The sequence below is a fragment of the Epinephelus lanceolatus genome, chromosome 18, assembly GCF_041903045.1.
Source record: "Epinephelus lanceolatus isolate andai-2023 chromosome 18, ASM4190304v1, whole genome shotgun sequence".
In the NCBI taxonomy this organism is placed as follows: domain Eukaryota; kingdom Metazoa; phylum Chordata; class Actinopteri; order Perciformes; family Serranidae; genus Epinephelus; species Epinephelus lanceolatus.
The window spans coordinates 27616378-27642110 of record NC_135751.1 but is presented as its reverse complement, the minus strand read 5'-3'; the positions used below and the strand labels follow the sequence as shown (position 1 = coordinate 27642110).

Here is a 25733-nt window from a genome sequence, read left to right as displayed (position 1 = left end):
AATAAAACATGGAGCACACCACCTGTTATAGCTCAAATGGGATTATGTGATCATCATTGGGTTTTTTTCTTCCCTTTTCAACTGAGCTTGCTAGCAATTAGCTTGCCTTGCTCCGTTAAAATATTGTGAACTTTAACATGGCCCGAGCCAGCTTAAGGTAAACATTTGCTCCTTCAAAAGATGATTTCCGATTTCTGATGACTTATTAAGAGATACTAACACGTTCGGCAAACATTTAACTCTTGTGGTTTTGTTTCTCATATCAATGGTACCTTTGTCAACAGAAACAATCCCTTTTTGTTCTGGGGGGTATTCCAGAAAGCGGGTTATGTGAAAACTCAGAGTAAGTTAACCCTGAGATGAGGGAAACTCTGAGTTATCTGTTCCAGAAAGAGAGGTACCTGAAACTCTGAGTCAGTCACCATGGTAACAGACTCTGTGAACATAATCTGCTCGCTGACAGGTTTTCTTCAATAAACCCTGAGTTTTTCTCTGTCTCCTCCCTCTTACACGCTGTTTCATTTCTTCATTCGTTCAGTCCGTGTCAAAGCTTGTATCGAAGCACATTAATTAGCGGAGATTTACCATCTGTCACAGTCTAAATCCTGCTGGATATTAGTTTGTTACTCAGGACTGTCTTAAGTTACTGAATTTATGCACATCAGTCATTTCTTTGGACCTCAGTTTTTGTCTTTACATTCAAATATTACACAGCAAGAATTCATCCTCAGAATCAAACCTCTGTCCTTTTTATATTTATTATTTTTTTAACACTGTGCACAAGGATCAGACTGTCAGTCTGTTAGAGCAGCTCCGAAATGTTTATTGCACATAATGTGTAGGTCTAATTATTTAAATTTTAAAAATCGGTATGAAGCTTTAGACACGTAGTATCAATGACTAATGATCTCTGTCACTGATGTCATTGGTCGCACTGATGGAACATAATTCCTACAGCCTAATATTGGGGATTATATGTTAATATTTCTGAGTGAGCAATGGTGCAGCATTTCAGTGTCTTTAAATTTACTACATTTGTAGCTGAAATTAAGTCACTGAATGCTGTTGAGTCAAGATACAAATAGATGTGCAACATTTTAAAATCTACTGTATTTTAACCTCAACGTCTTTTCAAGTGCAAATCACCAAACATATTATTACTGGGTCAGACTGTGAGTTTACAGTCATGTCTTTATGTCTTTGATCTATAGCCTAGCCTGTATGTTTTAAATCTTCCTATTTTTCAGTTGCTGCCTCCTGTGTTTTTCCCCATCAGATTAAATCTGAACAAATATATTATTATATATTATTAATATAATGTAATGTATCGACAGCCTGATACACAGTCAGATTCCACCACTTTATCTTCATTAAGGAAATTTAAGTCTGATAAATGATGAATAAATGGACAACACTGAATAAAACTTTTTTATTAACTTTATGGTTAACTTATTTACACTTTCCTCGCTCTGACTCAGGCTCTTCTTTTAAAGATAAACGTGCACCGTCTGCTACACATGCATTAATATCTCTACATCCACTGGATTAAAATGGAGGCACTGTCTTTTATTTACCTGTTGCCATGGTGAATCGTGAAGTCGGAGCTCCATTGATGATGGCTTTTTATTGTCGGCTTAACTCAGAGTGAACATACTCAGAGTTGACTGAACTAACTCAAATCAGCTGTTCTGGAACCGGTAACTCAGAGTTTCCCATCTCAGGGTAAATCAACTCAGAGTTCAGGGTTAGACTCAGAGTTTGTTGAACCTCCTACCTGGAATACCCTCTGGTCACATGTTCAACACAGCTGCTGAAGACAAAAATTTAGCTCAGACTGGTTGTTAGTCGTTACAGACAGAGACAGCGCAACAGGTGCCAGAGCTCCGCAAAGACATTTTAGAAAATGCTAAGTTAACATTAGTTAAATAATTGTTAAAAAAATAAATCAGTATTTACTAAACTGAAGGCAGATTACTTTCAAAAAGAACCAGCCACCAAGAGTAGCCACTGGGACTAACCACAGACAGTCTATAGGACTAACTAGCTTACTGCTACTTCTGCTATCTCACAGGAAGTTGTGCAATAATCATTTCAACAGTAGTGCCCTCGGGAATAAGATGAATAAAGAGATTTGATAGAAGAATCAATGATTGTGTGTAAATCCACTATTTTAAACATTGTGTGTGTTGTGGCTTACACAGACTGTATTTGGTCACGTGAGGCTGTTTATTTCAATGTTCAGTCTGACAATGACCTGAAGCAAAACATGACAAAGGGCTACAGGAAGTGAGAAGTGACATATATAGCAAGAAGTTCAGTTCAATAATTTGCTCCAGGGTCTCGATGCTTAAGATGTAAATGGTGGAATTAGCATAATGCTACATGGTCTGTAATATGTATCTGAGCATGAGACAAAAAACTAATATGAGCAGTGTACAGGGTGAATTCATGTGTGTCTGTAAACACGAGATCACATCCTGTTGCAGCACAACTAGACTGGATACAGCTGCTCGTCATTATAGCTGACAAATCACCTGAAACAGAGCATGTCATTACAGCACCTTTTACAAAAACAACCAGCTTATCACTTCTCAGCATGTTCATCATTCACTCTCCCCTGGGCGAGACATTCTTAAGCTTGTCATTTGTGTCAGGATGAGTGTATACATTGAAGCCATGTATGCACACGAGGAACACATGCACTAGGAGCCCAGAGGCAGGAAGCTAGGTAGGCTGCCATCAGGTAACAGTCTTAAGAGCCAAATGGGACTCACAAAAACACACCGCCAGCGTCCCTCCGGATACAGTGCTGAGACAGGCAGCACAAGTAAATAACAGAGAAATAAAAAGTTTTCTGTCCTAAAAAATACAAAATATTTATGTTAAAATAAACACTTAAAAAATAATTTGCCTGAATGTGTGCTGTGTACTTGTTGAGGAAATGGAAAGTAAATTTCAGTTTTGGGCATGTCGTCAAAGCAGTGTGGTCTGTCACTTTAGTTTCACTCCAAGATGACTGGAGGTTGAAGCGTGCTTCTCTCATTTTGTTTTCTCCCTGCTGACAGACTTTACAAGAAATCACACTCTCTTTCTCTCACGCTTTGCGTCTTTCTCCGTTTTTTCCTCCCTCTTCCCTTTTGCCAACTGAACCTATATCTTTCCCGCCCTCTCTCTTTCTCTCGCCACCACCTATCTGCTCCGCATTTCTTTCCAAGCTTCGTTCTAGCACCGCCTCACTCCCTCCACATGCACGGCTGAGCAGGAAGGTGGTAATTTGAGCCAAATGTGGCAGAATTTGAGACGTAACTCTCTCACTTTTCCTTGCTTATTTCCCCTTCTACTGACACAAGGCCACACTTCAGATATTAAGCATGCATATTTGTTGACTGATTCACCGATGCTGTGGTACCTTAGAAACTATAGGAAGGAAATACCCTCAGCAAGAGGCAGAAATAAAATTAAATCCCTAGCTGTCTGCAAAGGAAGCGCAGTGAATAGAGGGAGACACAGACAGGCAACACACAGCTTAAAAAGTGGAAATTGGAGGCTTTCTATTTTTATGTTGAATGTTTTATGACCTCCAGATTTGGAATGTATCACCTCCCAGCCGCCCACGCCTGGATACTACTCAACCAGTGAGAGCAACCCATGAGCACAGCTGTCTCCAGATAACAGCACTAAACACACACACGCACACACATAAGATGAGAAATTCTAATAGGATAAGACTTAGGGAGGAAAACAGCTCAAACAATCTGCAAGAAAAGCGCGTATTTTGAAGCCACCAAATACAAACCCGCAGCAAATAAAATGCACACACATTTTCCCACCATAACAAGAACCAGTCCTACGCTCAAACTCAACTGAAGCCTACTTGTGAAACAACACAATGAAAACGATAAAGCAAGCCACTGAAACTGTAACATAACTTACACTTCATAACTCCCAGCCCTGCACATGCAGTTCTACTAAACCAAAAATTAAAACAAAAAAAAGCTCAGAAGCCTGTTAATGGCCCCTGGAGACTGCAGTTCATTACATCCCACAGTAACAAAGAAACAGATGAAATAAACATACTGACAGTTGTGCCAGTAATTCAGATAATAATGCCGAGTTTGTCCTGAGGGTGGTGCTAAAAGAAAGGTCATGGGGTAACCTCAGATATTAGATGAGGAACATCCACAGCATATTTCATGGAAATCCAGGTATTAGATTCCAGTTTTTGCCGTGCACGATGGTGTTGCTTCAGAGCTAAAAAGGTGTAGGGGTTGACCAAAGGTGTCAGGAATCACTTACTTGGAAAAAGGAGTATCCATACTAAATGTCATGGTAGTTAGGTCAGAGGTAATCTAACCACGTCTTGACACTAGAGTCTAGACAAACATGCTGAATAGACAAACCCTGCCACCTCTGGACTGCTTAGACTCTGGATAGATTTTGCATTCATTTACATTCTTACATTACACACACAGAAGAACTGTACGCTACAAGTGTCTATCTCAGGCAATCTGAATATACAGTGATTTTAACCACCGGCTGATTCAAGTTCAAATGAGCTGGGCTATTCAGTCGCTTGTCTGCATGAGTTCTTTTTTTAAGTGCTGTCCCGGAAGCAGCCCTGGGATTCTCATCATCGCCCTCCCTGACCTACATTCAGTTAGTCCAGACTGACAAGCGCACAGAGACCCACGCTTGATATTGTTACTGCACAACTGCCTCCTAGGTGGAAAAAAAGTGCAGAAATCCCAAATAAATGCAAAGTCAGTAACGGTTTAAATGTAGATTTTACTGAATACTGTTAAAAGTTTAATTTAACATGAATGTGAAAGTGTTCAAAATATGGATGTGACTACACTATGGTTTTAGAAAAAGGAGAAATGTAGGGTATGTGGGTGATAGAAATATATTTAAATGTGATGCACAATTCTCTGTGTTTGTTTGCATACATATGTCTGCATCTGTAAGTGCCTCAACAAAACCATAAGAGTTTGTAGCAAGATGAAGTTCAAATGAAACGGTCGTAAACAGAAAAGAGAAACTGAGCAGCATCATGGAAAAGCAATGATCGGATGATTTCATCATAGCGCAGTCGCTGCCAAACCGTTGCAAGTCATTGGATCTCGAAAGAAAGGCCATGCTGAAACCGGTTATGACCAAAATGAGGACAGTGAAGTGGAACTTAATTCAACAAACACAAACAGACTGTACGGGTAAACAGGATGAAATGCCTCCATGAGCAGCTCACTTTGATAAACATTGCTTACCCGTGGCAACTATTTTACACACAAGGGTTAGTTAAAAAGACGTGCTGCACTGAGCAGGTACTCACTGTCTGTTGGTCGGGTTGTTGGTGGCTCTGTGACAGGTGACTGCACCCTCTCCACCCTTGGCTCTGCCAGGGAAGGCAGGGGCGCACTGGGAGCAGGGGGTGGGTGGTTGTTGTTCTCCACTGCACTGTTTGGCACCAAACCGTCCGGCTGTCTGAAGACAGGCATCTCTGGCCTCCTGGACGCCCCTTCAACTGGGCTGATGACCGGGGACGGGGGCTCTGCTCTTCTCTGAGGGGGCTCAGGGATCCTTGAGACTGGGGCCGAGGACAGCTGGGACTCCATCCTCTTGGGAGGGGCGGGGGGCTCATGGGACCTTGTCATGCTGAGCTCTGCCCGCCTGTTTGTAGAGCTGGAGGTGGAGTTGGCGGAGCTGTCCAGGGCAGTACTCCGATTGCTCAGACTGACTTCGGGCCGCTTGAGGCCAAAGCGGGCGATGCCAGCACTGGGTGAGTTGTCAATCTGCTTAGAGGAAACTTCAATGGACATTTCTGTGCGGCGGGATGAGGCAGTGTCGGGGTTGCGACCCCCTGATAACTCAATACGCCTCATGCCGCTCTTTGGGGAACGTGGATTGGAGGACTCGGAGGGGGAGGATCTGGAAGAGGAGTAGTCAGAGTTGCGGGAGCTCAGGTCGTAGCTCCGCTGGCTGGATGTGGAGGAGGTGGATGAGCGGAGGGGGTTAGTGTTCCGACGAGACAGGGGCGAAGGGTGTGTGGATGAATCTGTCTCCTCCACCTCAAATGACCGTTTGAGTGCTGGAAAACACAGAGTATTTGTGGTTAGAGAAGAAAAAGACGGATCTCTGAGCCAATACAAATCCTGGTCCTGGCTGGAGTTACTGAAGTCATTATTAAAGCATCTCATGATTAATAGGGGTCACCAGAGGATACATGATATGGTATGATCACCACACTTATGTCACAATACAATATTATTGGGATTGTTGATATGTTGTGATATGCTGAGTATTGCGATAAACTATACTGCAATATATTGTGATTTACTGCCTTTTGTCAACTGTTAATTATGTCCCCAACAGGAAAACTGTTTTATTTTATCTAATAAGATTAAGTTTTAATTCTATTTATCTCACCTCAGCCATTTTAGCCTCAGCAATATACATATCCTGTATTTAACCATGTAAATGCCTCACTGGGATTAGAAATGTCTTTTTCAAGAGTGACCTTGCCAAGAGGGCAGCATAAAACAATGTTACAAGTTACAACAAGGCAAACAGACATATATAACTGCCACATACAGCAAGTGAATAAAAAAACCCGCAGTATCCAATTAACATGGAATACAAGGTCCGGAGCAAGAACAAATATAATGTGGATACAATTTGTAAAATGACTTAGGAACGATCACATTGACTAAAAGAGCTAATTCCAGGACGGAAGAGCAGCATATTTAAAAGCTGTTCTCACCGTTGGAACCAGCATTTGTAAAATATTATGGGCGAAGGCTGTTTTGATTTTGGTTTCTACACATGAATGTAGACAGATAAGAGGGAACCAGGCCAAGAGTAGCTTTATATATAAATAAATAATAGTTATTATGTAAAAATAATATAAATATGTATGTATCAAGTGGACTGAACAAGCAATTGACTGTATTATTTTACTGGGCTACCTAATGTTTAATTTGTATTTGCAATATTAAAAATTACTTAAAATTCAAAAAGTCGATACTACGATTTTGCCACACGAAAATATCGCGATACTATGCTGTATCGATATTCTTTCTCGTCCACCCCTAATGATTACTATGCAAAACAAAACAATATCAAAAACCATAAAACATAAGTGTCTAAAGCAAAGATAGTTCTCTTGACCGTTGGTTAAACAACTGTTTTTCCAGTCAGACTGTAGAAACTCATGTAGAAACTTTGAACCTTTGTTTTCAGTCACACGGGTCATTTAAACTCCATTAAAACACTGGTGCAGCAACACAAATAAGCGCCATTGTCTTTAACTATTATCTAGAGGAACTTACAGTCTTCCTCTGCAGGTTGGTGAAATCATTAAATCAAGGATCAAACACCTGCTTGATTCAGCAAAGTAATAATTAGCGAAAATTACAGCCCAAAATAAACTCAATCAAAAATGCTAATATCTTACCGGATTTGACACGCTTCACGTATCTCGACAACATGGCGGTCATGACTTCTAACGTTAACTCAGTCAATACGAAATACTCCTCTATTCCCACCGAGCCAGTTTCAATAACAACGTTAGTTAGGTGCAAACACAAATTTAGCCTGCTACTGAATGAAAAGGAGCTGTCTTTTTAATCCTCTGGCTAAAGTTTTATGACATTACACGGACATTTTCTCTTGCTATGTATCGTTCCCCTGACATGTCGCACATGGATTCGCACATGGATGCGTTCATGTTCAGCACGGACAAAACGGACACCCGGCTGTGTTACGCATGCGCACTGCCTTGAAATACGGTGGCGTTTACTCACTCATTTCAGTTCAGAGGGGGTTTATTAGTATGGGAAACACAGGTTTACATCGCCAAAGCTAGTGTAAGATAAAAAGAAATATGTATAGTATGTGTATAGTATATGTATAGTTAGTTATTAAAAATCTACTAGAAGCTAGTTTATATACACGTCGCACCTGTAACACACCCACCAAACGAGAGAAAACATACCTCAACCGTTCCCCTGTTGTCATGACGACTACCGAACTGAGTACGCCTCGCGAGCGTTCTAAGTGATCACGTGATCCCAGAGTCTAATTACAACACAATCATATTATGTTGTTAAACTACATCAAAATTTGACCTGACTGAGTTTTTGCAAATGATGGCTCACTTGATCACAGTCAGGGAATAAGCAAGTCATGACTTCTCTGAGAGACCAAATAAGAAACTATGGGGAGATGTGTTAGGGTGTTCTGTTAAAAAGGTTTTAAAACAGTGTGTGCAGATGTGTTAAATTTAGATTTAATTTAAACTGGCTGGGCAATATGGATAAAAATCAAATATCTCAGTATTTTTTGATAAAATATCCTGATATCAACATTGCAAAGATATCACAGGGTTGACTATAAACACTTTTACAAAATATTTACACAATGAGATTTTTGATAAATAATTATCAGAATGATGAAGGGAGAGGGGATTGCACAGCCATGTTTTTACAGTAGGGCCATTCGTGCTACCAGAAGTGCTGAAAAAACACTTTTTTTCTTTCTTTCTTTTTTTTTTTTTTTTACGTGAAACTGCTTTAGTTTGTGTTTTTCATGAGATTAAATCACAGGGTCCATTTGTTTTGGAGAGGAAGATAACTCTGTGGATAATTCAGCTCCTGGTAAAAACCTCCTGAACAACAAACACTTAGGAAATTCTAACCAGGACAAGTTTGAGCTGGTTGCAATCTGCAATCCTCACCGCTAGATGCCACCTCAATCTTACACACTGCTCCTTTAAAGGGGTAGAACATACACCTTTTTCATATTAAGTGTCTAAAAAATGTAAGCCAACACCAAACGTTTTATCAAAACCATTCCCACACTCTCCCTCCATATCAACTTAATATGCCACTATTCCATCACCAGCCTTATGTTTTACTTTGCTGTTCGATAAATGCTTCTTCTCTTAAGCTCCATGTCAGACGTGAGGGTGACACCGGGCTCACCTCAGCTCGGCCCACAGACAAGAGCAGCTAAGCCCTGGAGCAACACGGCCTCTGTCCCAGATAAACACCCAAGCCTGTGCAGGCATCTGGCCCACTTCAGGGCTGACAGGCCAAGCACCAGCATGGGAGAAGACCCTCTTCCTGGAACTCACTGTTTTCACATCCTTGATATGTTTCAGCAGGTTTTTGTGTCTGATTTCAGAGGGTCTGCACTGAAGCAGACACTGGTTTAACTGGGTGTCTGAGACCTGCATTTTTCCTTTGTAGAACTTTGATTATAAATGTAGAAAATACTGGGTCAGTCCTTGTTTGCTTCACTTGCTGTTGACTTTTCACTGCTACACAGCTGAGCGTTCTCCAGTGCTGATTAGTTGAGCTGAACATATGGCAAGCGCTTTAAACATTTAATCAAGAAAGCTTACTAATGATGCTCTAGCAAAAGTTTCAGCCAGGAAGACAATACTTTTCATGCTCAGGCTGTAGGTTTTCTTTCTCACCCTGCCATTTAATCCTTGCACACATGCTCACCCACACATTTTCAGAACAAAATAGATCAGGCTGCAGTGAGAGTCTCTCTCCATGGGATATTTAAAAATTGCAAGTTTGTGCATTTGGTCCTTCTCAGGCAAGCTCAGGGGTTTAGTGTTGCCGGAGCCCACAGGAACTATGCTCCATGACGCCTTCTTTTTCTCCGAGTGAGAATTAGAATATATGCAGTTCAAATAACCTGGTCGAAATTACTATATATAGACGCTTGAAGGTCCACTCATTACTAAAAGTGTATGACATATAAAAACTTAAGTAATGGTCAAAGTTGTCACAGTGAAACTTCCACCTTAAAAGTCACCAGCAGTCGGCCCAGTGAATTAAGTTATTTTTTATTCTGTCTACAGCTGCTGTGAGAGGCAGCAAAACATGTTTTCATTTTATAGTTACAGTCTACTAATAAAACTCTCCACAGTATGAACAGTGGTTACATGAGCCTCAAAACCTGAGTAGAGTGACTGTCTGCTATTGACCAATCAATGGACTGCAGTGTTCACAGCTCCACCTTTTAGTACCAGATCTGTGTGCTAGGTACCCCAACAGAGGGGGGACCAAAAAGTGGGGACGGTACAGAACGGTTCCATTGGTACCATCCACAACTTGGAAACGTGGAAATGGAAAAAAGCGTACCTAACTGAACTGAACTGAACCACTTGGAGGAAACGGGACTAATGATTCCGTCTATATCTGTAGCCGTCCTGTATCCGATGGTGCCTGCACACACATTCACTTTAACAGCCTACCGAATACTCAGTGCTGTACATATGGCAGTTATTCTGCTTTTGCTCCTTGTATGCTAGGCTCTGGTGTAATGTGTCCTCAAATGTTTGTTGTCCTAAATTCCTGTGTGTTAACTGCATGTGGCAATTTTGGCACTTCTTCACTACCACTGAGCATGATGAGGGGGAAATAGAAAGACAAAAAACATTGTGACTTAGATTTAAGCTCACTGAAGTGCATAGTATCGTCTCCACCATCACAGATAGTTTCATCTGTCTCTGACAATAAACTCTTTGTGTTGCTCACATTAAATAATGTAATTTCCTTTGAGAGAATTGGCCTTGAAGTTTTCCCCCGGAAGACGAGGTTGTCACAGCTCTGACGGTGAATTATATGTTAAATTCATTTGGCTGCAGTACTAAAAGCTTGAAATATCTTCAGACATGGATACGTTTTTCTTGCCAGTAAGGACAGGAAATGAACCACAAATAGAGCAGCTAATTTGCTGTAGCTATTCCTCAGTCCAGCCTTTAGTAAACATCACTTGCAGCATCTGTGGATGTGTGATGCTCAGCTTTTAAGGGCAATAGCTTGAGCAGTGAAAGCCCCCATAAGATATGCAAAAGCATATTCAAAGTGCCGCAGGCCACTTAAAACTGTATCTGACTGTGATTTTGATATAATGACCTCTTTGCCTGGGATTGTGCTAAGTGCATGGTGTGTGCCTGCTCTGTGGTGACAGAAGAGCCCAACACAGTGAGGTCCTCACAGACACAGTGGAGACAGAGGCCCTGTCAGTTATGTTTCCATCGCTCTCTCTGTATGTGTGTGTGTTTAAACACAGCTGTAGAGTAAAGCAAACACAGCCTGTTCGGCCTTGGCTGGAGCCAAACTCTCTGCTTCTGTTAACGTCATACCGCCCTGCATCCTGAGATCTGTGTGTGAATGAAGGTAGATGGGGAGGTCACGCGTTAATATCTCTCTCTTTGTTACTTGCCTTTTCTTCTTCAGGGTCATAGCTGTACAAGTGTGTGTGATATCAAGGAAAAACCATTTGATGTCTCCAAGCTGCTGCTGCTGCTCTGAGGCGATAGCAGTGATCACAGCCCCTCCATCCGAGCTAAGATAATACTAATGAGCACCAATGTGAACCAAATGTCAACACTTGTCCTTTCTCTCCCTCTCTTTACCTCCCATTTAACCTGGAATTGAAACCCCATTAATCTTGGACTCCATTCTCAGCGATATACTGTAAACTTCCTAGCGGACTGAACTTCCAAATAAGGAAGACGTTGCAGCCAAGTGTGATGTTTTTCAACCAGCATGCACTGAAACGTGATAAAAACTGCCAGAGAATCACATGATGATGCTACTCTGTTCTCCACTGTAGCATGTACTGGATGAGCACCACATGGACATTCTCTATGCCTCTCTGAGCATGACAGTAGATGAGCTGGATGGGTCAACAAGACGTGGTACTGCCTTTTGTCTTCAGCAGTTAAGGAAAACTCTGAGGATCACTATAGTATCACAAGGAACACTGTCAAACTGCTAACTAAACTAACTCTGACAAGCAGCCATCCAACAACAAATGCTTAATATTCTGGTATATTGCTTTGATGCTATTTCTATAGTCATTTTTAGCAACAGCCATTTTAATGACTACTTTCTATGGTAGAGTTTAGATTGTTAAAGGCAGACTCCACCATTCAGTTAGGTTTAAATTACACATGAGGGATTTCCAGGAAACGAAGCATACATGTAACACAGCATAACTGTTTCTAATTTCATTTTTATTTCATCACAAGCATCACAGTCGCCCACAGCTGTATCGGAGCTCTATTAGGTTAGCAACGCAACATTTCCTCTAGTGCTGCTTCACATTAAAAGCATTCACCTGGCAAAACAAGGAATGGCTTTTATTGTGAAACAGTCATAGGAAGCACCAATAATTTGTTACTAATTTGTTGCTAAGTTTAGCGCAGAAGGTTTACGAGATGAATTTTTTGTGAGTAATGGAAAAATGGTAAATGGGCTGCATTGGAAATAGCACCTTTCTAGTCTTCCAACCACTAAAAGCGCTTTTACACCACGTCACATTCAGCCATTCACACACACACATTCACACACAGGTGGCCGAGGCTACCATACAAGGTGCCACCTGCTACTCAGTAAGCATCCACATGCACTCACACAGTGATGGAGCAGCCATCGGGAACTAATTTGGGGTTCGGTATCTTGCACAAGGATACTTTTACATCTGGACTGGAGGACACTACAGCCACTCCAAAACAATGTTAAACAACAACAATAATTGCTTTAAACCTGCATTCCAACCAATGACCAGCAGGGGGCGACTCCACTGGTTGCAAAAAGAAGTCCAATAGTACACGTCCTATAAAAAAATGACACAGTGATGGCATTTGAAACCATGGGAATGAGAATGGGCAGGGTCACTTCTGGCTCCAAAAAACCCAAGATGGCATCAAGCAAAATGCCAAACTCGTGGCTTCAAAGTGGTAGTCCACAAACCAATGGGTGACACCCTGGTAACCATGGGTGTCGACCAAACCAACCAGATCTAGGATTTAAAGAAGTTAAAATTTACAAAACAGAAAGTTTGGCATGTTAAACACTCACAACTTGAGTCCCTCACGCTCATACGCTCTCTGAAAAAGGTTCTGCAGATTACTACTGTAGCCTAAAAAGGCTCTGCATGTTGGAATAAGAGCATTTGGCCCTTAAATATAGTCCTAAAGCCCAACTCTCTTTCCTGGAGGTGTCTATTACACTTGTCAAACACACTTTTCATTCCCTGCAGAAAAAAACAAACACTTTCTATTCAATGTACAAAAGAAAATCTTTCATCACAGACTATTTGTTTTTAGCCGTAGCATGGAGCCTGTTGATAACTCTGGGGTCTTGCCTGGGGTTGGCATCAGTGCAGATTTCACTCCACGTGTCCAGCGGGGAGAAAAACAACAAGGAGTCACTTTAAAGCCTAACAAAGACCTGCTGTGTTCGCGCCACCTCAGAGTGACCCTTGGTGCTTCCCAGCAGCTCCGAAGCTGTTGGCGTCATTAGCAGGAAACCTGTCCTAACTGGTGAGTATTGAGTGCCCTGATAATGCTGATAAGGATGGAGACCCCTGAGGACGGCTATCATCAGCTTCTGTCAGAAGACACTTCCTCCCTCTGACACACAGGCTCTGTCTGTGAGGCTCCTCGTGCCGTTTTGTCACAAGACTGACCTCAAACTTTAATGGCTGAGATCAGCAGCGCATTAACCCCTCTATATTTATACCAATGCTCCTTAATAGCTCAGTTTCAGTGTGTTCTGGGTTACAGCGCACCAACTACCAGAGTTCCTGAAAAAATCCAAAACCACAGCTAAGTGGCAGTTGGCTTATAAAAACAGTTTTCATTTTGAAAGACGTTGATGATCCCATGTCAGATTTCTCACCGTCACCATAAAGGATTTTTGTCCTACAAAACAAAGTGGGTCCCCAAATTTAGAAAAGCTCTTTAAATTAAATTGTTAAATACTATTAAATACATACTATGCAGGATTTGTGTAGACAATGTGTAGACTCATGCAGAAGTAATCTCTCTCAGTCATCACTTTTATTTTTTGTGTCCAGGATGTTTATGAGCGTGCATAAAAATGTAGGGATCAATTGCCAGGCCGTAAGCAGCAGGCATCCAAGAGACGCAAATATAGTGAGGCCAAATGCCAAACAAGAGTGAATATGGGATTGGCTTTGAGTTTCGCTGGTGAGCATGTTTACAAACAGTAACCGACAATCCTGTGTAGTAAACCTTCAAAGAGCGATTAGTGTGGCAGCGACCTGGCTGTAAACTGGAATGGCAAGTCTTTAAATGTTTCATGTGGCCTTTTCATAAATGATAATTAAAAGGAGCCTCTGAAAAATCAGTACACATCAACAGATACACAAAACCAACAGCAGCTCTGGGAGCATGGATTCTAACTGCAGTCTTAAATACTTTATATTTTCTTTACCCATTACCACTTCAGCTCCGTATTACAGTTTTAACTTTGTCCTATCATTGACTGTCAAAACATGTGTTACACTGTGATAGGCTGGTGAGTGCCATGCAGATCTGTAAAGAGAGGCTGTGCTCAGATACACTCCTCCACTGCCTACCCCGACATTTTCACCCACCACAGAATTCTACTCCTGTGGAATTTCCTCTCACTGGACCAGTGAATGCCCTCACCATGCAGCTGAGAGATACAGAGCGAAGGAGAAGGAAAGACACCAAGAGAAAGAAAAGAGACTAGTAGCAGTGGCAGTGTTTGGGTTCCAGTGTTTGAAATACAAATCAATATAAGCCAGATATCTCGTTCACGGGATATAAAGCGTCTTAAAGGGGAAATTTTTGTTTCATGTGGATGTGCAATCAGTGTGAAGTGTAGCTGACTGAAGCAATATATTCGTCAGTGTGTGCCGCAAAACCTGTTGTGATTCCTGTATCCAGCACCAGCAGCCAGGGGAGCGCTCTAGATGCCGCTCAAAAACACAACTTCCATGTTCTTTTCAGTTTATTCAATACTAGCTATGTTTTCAAAAACAAAAATCCCCAAATATGAGTGCAGAAGATGAGGACGAGGATGCATTACACAGTGTTTTTTTTACAGTGTTTTGGTTGACTCAGACATACAGCCTAATTTATTTTGTGCCAGAAAATACGACCAAAAAAATGCAGTGGATTTGGATTCAGGCGTAAGAAGCTTGCACGCAAAGCATCCTGGTACATGTAGGCACTGCTGGCAAGGCTTTGCCAGCAGGACAACGCAGTTTCTCGGTCAATATAACACGAACTGAGGAATCAACACGCTCTTAACCATACTCGTCAAATACTGCCATTTTCTCAGTGGACCTACACATCGAAATACGACTTGCTAGGTATGGTTTCTTTGCAGGAAATCTACAATTTCTGCTCAATAAATTCATACAGTCTTCTTTAAAGCAAATTACAGCACTTAGGCTTAGGCACCAAAAGTCAGTGGTTAGGTCTGAAACACACATCATGGTTTGACCTAAAACAACAAGTACGGTTGTTGCAAATGTAACGTCACCTGACACACAACATGTCACACGTCACTAGCGTAGCATGCTACATATACTAGCACACTATGCTGTTATTTAAATAACACAATTGACTTTTGGTTTCACGCTGGAAACAAACCGCAAGCTCCAAGTGAAAGTCCAGGGTGTGTTTGACCCATCCAGCTCCCCTCCCACCCACAGTATGCAGACTTTATACAGTATACTATAGTGGTCAGAAACAGACACAGCTAAGGCTCTGTGTGTCAGTGTCTGCCGCTAAGGCTGACTGACAAAGCAGCGGTATTTGAGGAGATGGGAGTGAGAATGGCCTGGAGGAACTTATTATGTCATTTGAATGCATTTACCAGCAACACTGCCTGGACATTTTTATTCTAAAAGAGAGAAACACGAGAGACTGTTTGCAAGACAACAGACCTCTTTCAAGGGACGATAAAAAATGACACTGCATGAAAATGTGTGTGTTTGTGTGTGTGTTTGTGTGTGTGTCCCTGTCTGTGTGTGTGTGTCTGTATGTTTTCATTCTGCTGAGAGGAAGGCCCAGAGGCCCGGTCAATGATCTGTGTCAGTTTGTGAGGTTGCAGTCACAGCTGAGGTCATCAGCCTCAGGGGCAAGAAAATCCTGTCCTCTGTCTCCCCCAGCCTCTCACTGGCGTCATCAGCTGAGGGCATGACAGAGTGAATCACACCGACAGACACACTGTTAGATGAAAAAACCTACTCCTCCTACTTTCAGTCATAAATTGACTCTAGAGCTTAGAGCAGAAGTGAAATGCACAAATTAGTATCACGTTCTATGAATAAAGTAAAGTCGATGGTTCCTGTGGTGCTTTGAAGAGCTCTAATAATTAACAAGCACATGATGTGAATCTATGTGCATGCAAGGGAGCAACACAAAATGCAACCATATAACATTTTCCAAAGTTATTAGGCTTTCAGTCGTATACGACACTTCATAGACATGATCTTTTTGCAAATCTTGCTCCTTCACATGGGTGGTGGATGATACCGCTGTTACCTGACTTAAATATTACCCAGACTATCTCTGTTTTTGCAAAACTGCAGCAGCTATGGCCACACATGCTAAAACATAGTGTAACAGCGGTACAGAAGAGTCATTAAGTCAGTAGACTGAGTCAGTAATATCCACAATGCAACAATACCAGTCAAAAGTTTGCCAACAATAGCCACCATAAGCTCCTCATCATACCAGACCAAGTAAGGCTGTAGCAACTAAAACTCCTCAGTGTACTGTATGAAGAAAGGGTGGGTTTTATTGCTTCTGAATTCAACTTGTCATTCCTTAGAGGAACATTGTTATATTTATTCTTTCCAATGTTATATAGTCTTGCTTTAAGATTAGCTGTCATGAAATAGCATAGCATTTTGGGAGGATGTCGCTGAGTGGCATTTACATTTTATGAAATGGACATGGTGAAGGTGAGTGTGGCATCATGATAGTCACTATGTCAATATGAGTGACGGTGGTGTTTAGCTTTTCTTTATAATGATGCGTTTAACAGTCTTGTTGTCTTATAGGATAGAAGAGATTCAGAGCATATTTGAGTAGACAGCCCTGTGATTCTTGCCTTTTCAAATGTAGTTTAAAGGGACACTTCATCCCAAAATAAAAAACATATTTTTCCTCTCGCGAGTTGCCAAGTGTTGACGATATCGGCCATAGAGATGTCTGCCTTCTTTTAAATATAACGGAACTAGATGGCACTCCGCTTGTAGTGCTAAAAATACATTTGAAAAACACAACAACAATGTCTCTTTCCAGAAATCATGACCCAGTTACTCAAGATAAGCCACAGACCTTGTTGTGAGCAGTTTGACGAAGGAACTTTTTTCCTTCTACTGAACCAAACCCACCAACTGTGTCACTGTGCAGAAAGAAGTGTGCATCTACTCATGGACGAGGGGCTTGTGCTCCTGACAGCGCGAGATGTAAACATTAATGGCGTCCTCTTCGGCTAAGCTAGCTCCGTGGTGCTAGGTGAGCTAGCAGTAGAAGCACACTTCCTTCTCCACGGTGATATGGTTGGCGGGTGTAGCTCCATAGAAGGTAAATAGTTCCAACATGAAACTGCTCACAACAAGGTCTGTGGATTCTGAGTCACTGAGTCATGATTTCTGGAAAGAGACATTGCTGTTGAGTTTTTTTAAAAATAGTTTTTGGTGCTTTGAGCCTCACAAGCCGAGTGCCATCTAGTTCCATTAAATTGGAGAGAAGGCAGACATCTCTACAGCTGATATCTCCAATACTTTGCAACTCACTGCAAAATGATCTAGACTGATAAATAGCACTACAGGTAAGATGAACAATATGTATTTTTGATTTGAGGGTGAACTATCCTTAATTAAATATTCTTTTAGAATGTGTTTGACTAAAAAAAGCCCATGACCAAACTACCAAGAACTTCCAACCATCCCTGACTGTTGTCGACTTGTTGGCTCATACGACTCGCACACTGCTGCATCTGTGCCATGCTGTCCTCACTGAGCCACACACAGACATACATCACGGTGCATGGTGGTGACACAAAGGTATTACCACACACTCAGCCCGACCAAGGGCAACACACACCATTGACAATCACAACAGTGACCCATTATGTTAGTGTTACACATGAGCGAGGGATGTCTAAAAGCATGACTTGGAGCCACATGGTTAAGGCACGCTTTTTCACCCATGATGCCTCTCTTTCTTTGAATGCCACTTATCTTTCTGCTCTGTTGCACTGTGTAAGCCGGCGCTTTAAAGACCTACAGGCAGGGACAGAGATTCACAATACATACCACAAGCAAACTGGTGTTGACAGAGGAGCAGCTCCGGACAAGTGTGGATGCGTTCCTAATGGCTATGTGTTTGTGTGAGACAGGAGACAGATAGTCAGATAGACAGGCAGGTTGGGGGGAGAGGTGTCGGCCTGTCAGCCCCCCTCAACCCACCCTCCACTCATCCACCAGCAGCCAGGCCAGGGGGGAGAGGGGCTGAGGATGGACGAGCTGCTGAGAGAGGAAAAGGGGAAGCGCAGCCGTTGGACGAAAAGGTGGAAGAGGAGGAAGAGTGGGAGGAGAGGGATGACAGGGGGAATCTATGGGCCAGGGGCAGGGAGATGAAAAGGCAGAGGAGAAGAGGGGGGAGGTGTGCCAGGTGTTCCCCTCACAGCCGTATGGTCAGTTGTTGTCTCCTGAGAGCGCAGCATACAGTGCAGCCTCCCTGTCATGAAGGTTGCTCCAAAAAAGGCAAAATCAGTTGCACACTTTCACGGTTTCTCTCTGACACGTCTCTGACTCAGACATACATGATAACACACACTCATGCATCTCGACAAAAGTTAAACAGCAGTAAAAAGCAACACTTTTAGCACAGTTTTCCTTTCAAAACATCGCGGCTCACCACAGACGTCAACAAGCCCATCACACTCTTGTTTTCTTTTCCCAGATCTGCTCGGTTCCAATCAAACATGTGGAAACCATCTATAGTGTCCTCATGGCGGGGTTAAAGAGTGCCTCGCTCCACAGAGGAGTGACAACAAGAAGAAAAGCAGTGAAGCAGCGGAGCTCAAGAGAGAGACAGAAACTAACCTTCAAAGTCTGATATGATCCCCTCCAAGTGAGCGTTGACAGTGGAGTCAGACATTTTTGGGGAGCAAGTGTGTATGTGCGGGTGTGTGTAATGCGCGAGAGAGAGGGAGCAGGGTTCCCTTTCCCCAGCAAGGAAAAGTCTTCCTGAGGCGCAGTCCCGCTTTTAAACAAATCCCAAATTAGGAGCCCGTGCAAGAGCGAGGAGGGGAGGAAGGGGAAAAAAAAAGAAAAAAGAGTTGAGCAGCTCACTGATCCAAACCCTCTCCCTATCTCTCCTCTCTTTCCTAAAGCAGCAACTTATTTTTCTCTTCTCCTCCTTCTCAACTTCCAGAGCCTGGAATGAGCCAGCGATGACAACCCCCTACCCACCCACCCTCTCTCCCTCCCTCAAGCTCGTCTTCCCTCCCCCCCCTTTTTCTCCTTCCCTCCATACCTCCCTCCCCTTCTGCAGCCGTCCTCTCCGACTGGTTCCTCTCTGTGAAAGCTCTCATTTTTAACTGGCTTGGTCGAATTATACGCATGCTACGTTCAAACACACTTCCTTGGGGCTCAATCACATGACGCTCCAGGCAACTGATGAAACACACAGATAGCTATTACTGAGATTTTTTTTAAAGCCTCACTTTGTGGAACATCCTATAAGCACATGGATGAGCACAGTCCCTTAAAGTCACACAGAAAAAAGTCCCCATTTAAACATATCTCACAGGAGGTGGAGTGAAAAGTGTCAGTAGATACAAAAATAAATCCAGTGTAAAGACAGAATCATAGTATGGACTAATATGGTCAGGACGGGCTCATGCAGGCGGTTTGTCGTCTGACGTGCTCAGTGGCTCTGGAGGCAAACATCAATAAATAAGTAGCCTAATGACTTAATGACCATGTGAATGAGCCTCTGTGTGTGGGGGGCGGAGGGTGGAGGGAGGACAGGGGCGTTGGTCAGTGTGTGTATGTGCTTGGGAAAAATAAGGAAGAAGGATGTGAAAGTTGGGGGATGTTTGTATCTGTGTATGTGTATTTCTGTTGGTGCAAGATGAACTTGGCTTCAGGGTTGTCTGGGTAAAGACGATGATGCACAAGCACTTCTTGCTTTTGTAACAATTCTGGCCAACACGTAATATCAGCTGTCTTACAGTGACTGTTGGAGTAAAGTCACTTCTATTCTCACCCTCTGTGAAAAGCAAAGTAACCCAGCAGACAGAAGGAAGTTACCCTGAGGCAAATGAAGCATATTCAGCCGTTACCAGCCACAGGACAATGGTGAAGAAACAGCTGCAGGCCTCTTTGCCAAAATTAAATATGTATTTTACTGCTGGAAAAATGGTAGATGGTAAAAGATGCAGTAGAAAGCTCCAAATACTTTGGAAATTGGTGCTACACGACAAGACAAAACAGAGAAAAGTGGGCAATAGCTTTTTATCGAGAAGTATTAGACATAAAACTACCAGGGCCCCTGGCCTTCGCTTGCAAATGTCAAAAGTCAAATTAACACATATCGACCGGGAAGAAACACAAAATGACCACAAAGCAACACAAACCCCAAAAAAGATGCATAATGACTACAGAGAGACGCAAAACCACCACAAAGTCTGTAGCCCCCTTAGTCCCCCCCCCTTGGTGTCTGTACATATGGGACCTACAAGACAGGATCATGGGTGGCACAAATGTGATGTTGTAATGACATGAGCCACCACAGGAGATTTAAAAAGTAGCTGTTAGCAGTTAGCGGCTAATTCATGCGAGACACTAGATGAGATCAGCTGCCATATAACAGAGACAGTGAATGATTCTTTTTGATGTGTTGATGGTGTTGCCAGCTCACCCTTTTCCCCTTTAAGGGCGGGAGCCTTGTGGGTAACCTGTTAAGGTTCGACATGTTCTGCTGTGTGTGTATGGAGGGAAGCATGGTGAAGACGGCAAGCACCATAGAGTGATAATAGTTAGCGGAATTAAGCGTCTAGATAAGCTCAGGGCGACTGTTAAACCTCATGAGAAGGCCATGTTTGTTGTTTGGTGGTGAAGACTGCAATACAGCCATTGCTGGTGAGTGGTACCCGAATGCCTCGCCATCCCTCCTTCTACAGTGTGGTCCGCACTCCTAAAAGCCAGTTACCAGCTAATAATGAGTCAAGCTAAAATTAATGTTAATAAGCCAGCATGTTTCCAACTATGGTTCAGAGCCAGTAAGCTGTCACTCAGAGGAAGGTAACAATGGCATTGTTATTGTTTAGAAAGTGCTGCTGATGCTGTTGTGTTACATGTCACGTCCATCATGCCCTTTATTGATTCCGCAATGGGGTGAAATGATGCCACCATTGTTTGGTTCTGTGTAAAAATGCAAAGGAGGCATAAAGAAGGGACTTCACAGCAGCCCCATAGCGCCATCTCTGTAAAAAGGGTGTCTTGTGTGTCTTGCACCTATGTATGGGAGGTGGTGTGGCTCTTTGCATATCTGTGCCCACTGTCCTATAATCCGCCCATGCCTACCAGAATGCACTGTGCTGCATCAGACCAATAAACACTGCCACTTGCGGGTTGGTTTCAGCTTGTTTGAAAACAATAAGGCAGCCAGCTGGTAAGTAACAATCTCATATTACAGCCAATCAGTGTGATAAAATATGTTTCTGCAAACATTTTAGGCCAGAAATAGGCAACACAGTCACAGACTCTTGGTTTATATTTGATCAACACAGCCTAGTTTTAATGTTTGATCTGAGTTTTGTCGTGACCCCCCTCTAAACTCGTTGTATCTATGAGGAAGTCCAATCTATACTTCGAACAACAGCCCAAGATGCAGCAAAAATCCACCAAATTTTGCGTTTTCACTGGACAGTGAGCATCGACATCTGGGCACTGGTAAGATGGAAGGAAGTTTAACATACTCATTTACACATACTGCCCACTCTTTATGATACAAAGCTGGTTGAAAGTTGGCAAAGTATCCCTTTAACCATTTAGTTGTGACCAGACAGTTAAAACTGACACTAGTAGTAGTAGTGTGTGTATGTTGGGAGACTATTCTAACCAAAATTCTCTGTTCAAACTGCAAAAAAATAAGAGCATCTCTGAGGGACAATAACAACTCAGGCAAAAATGAGAAGACACAGAAAAAGAAACATGTATTTGGAGAGATGGTAGAAGAGATATGGAAATTTGGATTTGAGCTGCCACAAATTATTCAGGCCGTAAAGCGACAGAAGACGTGCCATGTGCGATTTATCATAAAGTTTCTGGGACCGAAATCTCGCATGTCTGGCAAGCTCACCGCCAATTAGTTGCTTACATTGGAATCAAAGTTTGCGTTTTCTGTTGATTTAGGCATGTTTACCGATCATAAACACAGATGTGGCTGAGTGCACAAACACACACTAACATGCAGACTTTCAAAACAAATAGGAGGATTTACTGTACCAAAAGCTGCAATCTGAGCTTAATCTTACACCACATTTCCCCGCAACTGAACCATACAAAGTATGTAAACCACAATATGTGAGAAAACTCTTGAAATGTCACTTAAAGACATGAAAACACAAGTGAAAACCTTTCAAGTAGCTTGCTGGTATGAGTAGCCCCATCCAGATGCACACACATCCATAGTGTCAGGGCAAATAAGCCTACAATATCTAACACTGTATCACCTTCTCCAGCAGGGGTCAGCGTTGCTAAATAAAACCTGTCGCTATGGGCAACAGTGTTAGTGGTAGCAGTGTCACCAGCATACAGTAATGCGATCTGGAAACTGATAAAGATGGAGACACGTGGAGAATCTAGCTCCAGACACACCCTCAGTGGGTCCCGCCCAACACATTTGTGTCAGATTCCTCCACTCCCTGGCACACACTTATATTCAGACACACGCTACGACGTATGTGCACACACAGGCAAGACACTGGTGTGCAGTTGCTGCATGCAAATATACAAACATGCATGCACCCAGCACCCAACCCTCTCTCTCTCTCTCTCTCTCTCTCTCTCACACACACACACACACACACACACAGAAAAGCACACTTCCTTCCACTGCATATCGCTGCAAGCCCCAGCAAGCCCAGACAGCACTAATCCAATCTGCTGTAACAACTGTCACACTGGGTGAAGACTACAATTTCTTTTTTTTGCCCTTCATTCACATCGTAGCAGTAACAGTGATGCAGTAAGCAATGCAATGCTCTGAAACAAGTTTTAATCTGCCATTAGCAGAACATACGCCTTGGATACGGTATGTGATAACCTAAATGTCTGCATGATTGTGAAAGGTTATGCAAGGTCATGTTGATACCATATGTCAGTTTGCTTCTTATGGTGTGAATTCCATCACTGACTCTTCTTTCCAGGAAACCTAATTGCTGTATCCGGATGCGAAATAAAAAAAAATCATCTTTGTCATCACCAATGATGAACTGTGAGATATATAAGTAATGCAGTAAACACATCATTGTGCCAAGAATATGGTTCTAGATTAGTTTTGATAACAGTGTTTAATCTTTGTTACAAAAAAGTGTCCTCAAGTAATGAATCTCTCGGGGCCTCAGGCTTCCTGTACATTAGAGCATTGTAATGTATTGAATAGGCAGCTGCTGGTGTTATGTTACACACACAGATGAAGAAAGACAGGGACAGCCGCCCACTGCTTACAGATATCCAGACCACCACCACACTGAAGAGGGTCCCTCTGCCCTCCTGAGAGCTGAAAAACGAGAGGAACAGGGTGGGAGGAGAAGAGGACAACTTCTATAAACAGATGCCGGGCCGGCGTGACAGTTGCTAGGGCAATGCCAAGGCAACAGCAGGTTGTGAAGGTCAATCTGCGCATGCACAAACACACATACACAAAGACACCAACAGGTCCACATGCCTCGGTGCCAGTCTGCACCCTTCCCTAAGGTCTGGCCTGTGCCAGTGGATGGACGTCCTGCTGATCTCTAGGGCAGTGGGATACGCCTGAACTTTTATTCATGACTACAGCTATGTCAAATACAACTTCTTACAACTTTTTAGATTCGGACTCACCGCCAAAATCTAACCACATCTGCCTGGGCTGATTTCATAAATCAGTTTTCATCACCATATATGTGGCTGATTGAAAATGAGAAACATTGTGGAAGAACTCAGTCAACAATTGTGTCGCTACTAATCTATCAAATTAAAACTAGAAGTATCTCGTCACAGTTGTATGCCTGCAGGAACCAGCCAAGTTACAGTTACAGTTTACATCCACATCTGTCCAGATTCGTGTAGCCATGACAGTTGACTATGCCTCAAAGCTGCATGTTCTAAAAGATGGATGCTTCACACACATCTTCAACCCGGCAGCAGTGTAGACCTAGGCCAGTGGTTCCCAACTGGTGGGTCACAAAAGTGGGTCGCAGGTTCATTCTGAATGGACTACAAGTGACTCACAAACGTGTCAAGTTTGTAAAAAACACTTAATTTTTAAGTATAGTAAATTTACAGCACAGAGCTTTTATTTTGAAGTACTGATTTCTGCTGTAGAGTGAGTGACTACCCGACAGCTACTTAACAGAGACAGCAAACTAGCTCAACAACATGGCCAAACACAAGTATGACCCTAAGTGTGTTAAACTGTGTGGACCTCGAACTACTGAGTGAGGAGAAGTCTGGACCCCGTGGCTGAACCAGGTGGGAACCACTGATCGAGGCAATCTGCACGGCTTCAAGATGGACACCCAAGATTAGTGTCACTGATTCAGTATCCGTTATGGTGTTGAATAGTGGCTAGAAAGGTGGTTTTGCAGCACATTATGATGTCACAGTGAAGCTGACCTTTGACCTTGTGGATATAAAATGTCATCACACCTTCACATTTTATTCTAGTAGACATCTGCTTGAAATTTTGTCAAAATTTGTGGATGAATTTATTGGATTATTGGCAAACGCATTAATTCTGAGTTCACAATGACCTTGACCTTTGACCTTTGACCACCAAAATCTAATTAGTTCACTCTTGAATCCAAGATCGTGCCAAAGTTAAAGAAATTCCCTCAAGGAGTTTTTTAATTATCACGTTTGCTAGAATGGGATGGACGGACAGACAACCCGAAAACATAAAGCCTCCGGCCAAGGCTAGAGTCTGGAGGTTGGATGTTCTCCCCATGTCAGCGTGGGTTTTCTCCAGGTACTCCAGCTTCCTCCCACAGTCCAAAGACATGCAGGTTAATTGGTGACTCTAAATTGTCCGTAGGTGTGAATGTGAGTGTGAATGGTTGTCTGTCTCTATGTGTCAGCCCGGAGATAATATGGTGCTGTAAGGGAGCGATTTATAAAGACTGAAAAGTCCTGATATTATTGTGAAGAAAATAAACAATGTCAACATCTGTTACAGGAAGTGCAAGTATGACCAGCACCTGCCATTTTTCTAGTGTGAATAATAAGTGTTTCATTTCATGTCATGTTGGGTTTGGACAGTCACTGTTATTTCAAACATTACCAGTATCAGCTACAGAGGAAACCCCAGCTTCCTGCTGAGTTCATCCTAACACAACAAAAGCTTTGTTAGCCTCGATGTGGCCGACTCACCCATGAGTCAGGCCCGTATAAGTCAGCCATCTGGAAAGAGGTAAAATCTGTATTGGTGAGAGCGTGCATTGCTTGCATCGATGGCGTGTGTTCATTTGTACATGTGTGTATATTTTGGATGTGACTGGCTAGTTACCGCAGCTCTGTTTACATGGCAACCCCCATAATAAGCAGCTTCACCTGGCTCGGGACTTCAGAGGGGAGAGAGGGAGAGGAGATGGACTAGACAAGAAGGAGAAAGGTGTGCCAGTTCTCTCCCCAGGCACAGA

General features: G+C 42.7%; 1 protein-coding gene across 4 annotated transcripts in view; it reads right to left on the bottom strand.

Annotated features, from left to right (window-relative positions):
• Nucleotides 1–25733, bottom strand: part of LOC117267884 (septin-9-like) — a 116127-nt gene that overhangs the window by 56779 nt on the left and 33615 nt on the right. For 2 of the 4 annotated variants that reach the window (XM_033643947.2, XM_033643950.2), the window contains one exon: nt 5330–6085. In XM_033643947.2, coding sequence (XP_033499838.1) covers nt 5330–6085 — 756 coding nt within the window. Of the gene's footprint in view, nt 1–5329; nt 6086–7450; nt 7704–18927; nt 19231–25733 lie in introns of those variants that run through there. The other 2 variants (XM_033643948.2, XM_033643949.2) reach the window with 2 other exon arrangements.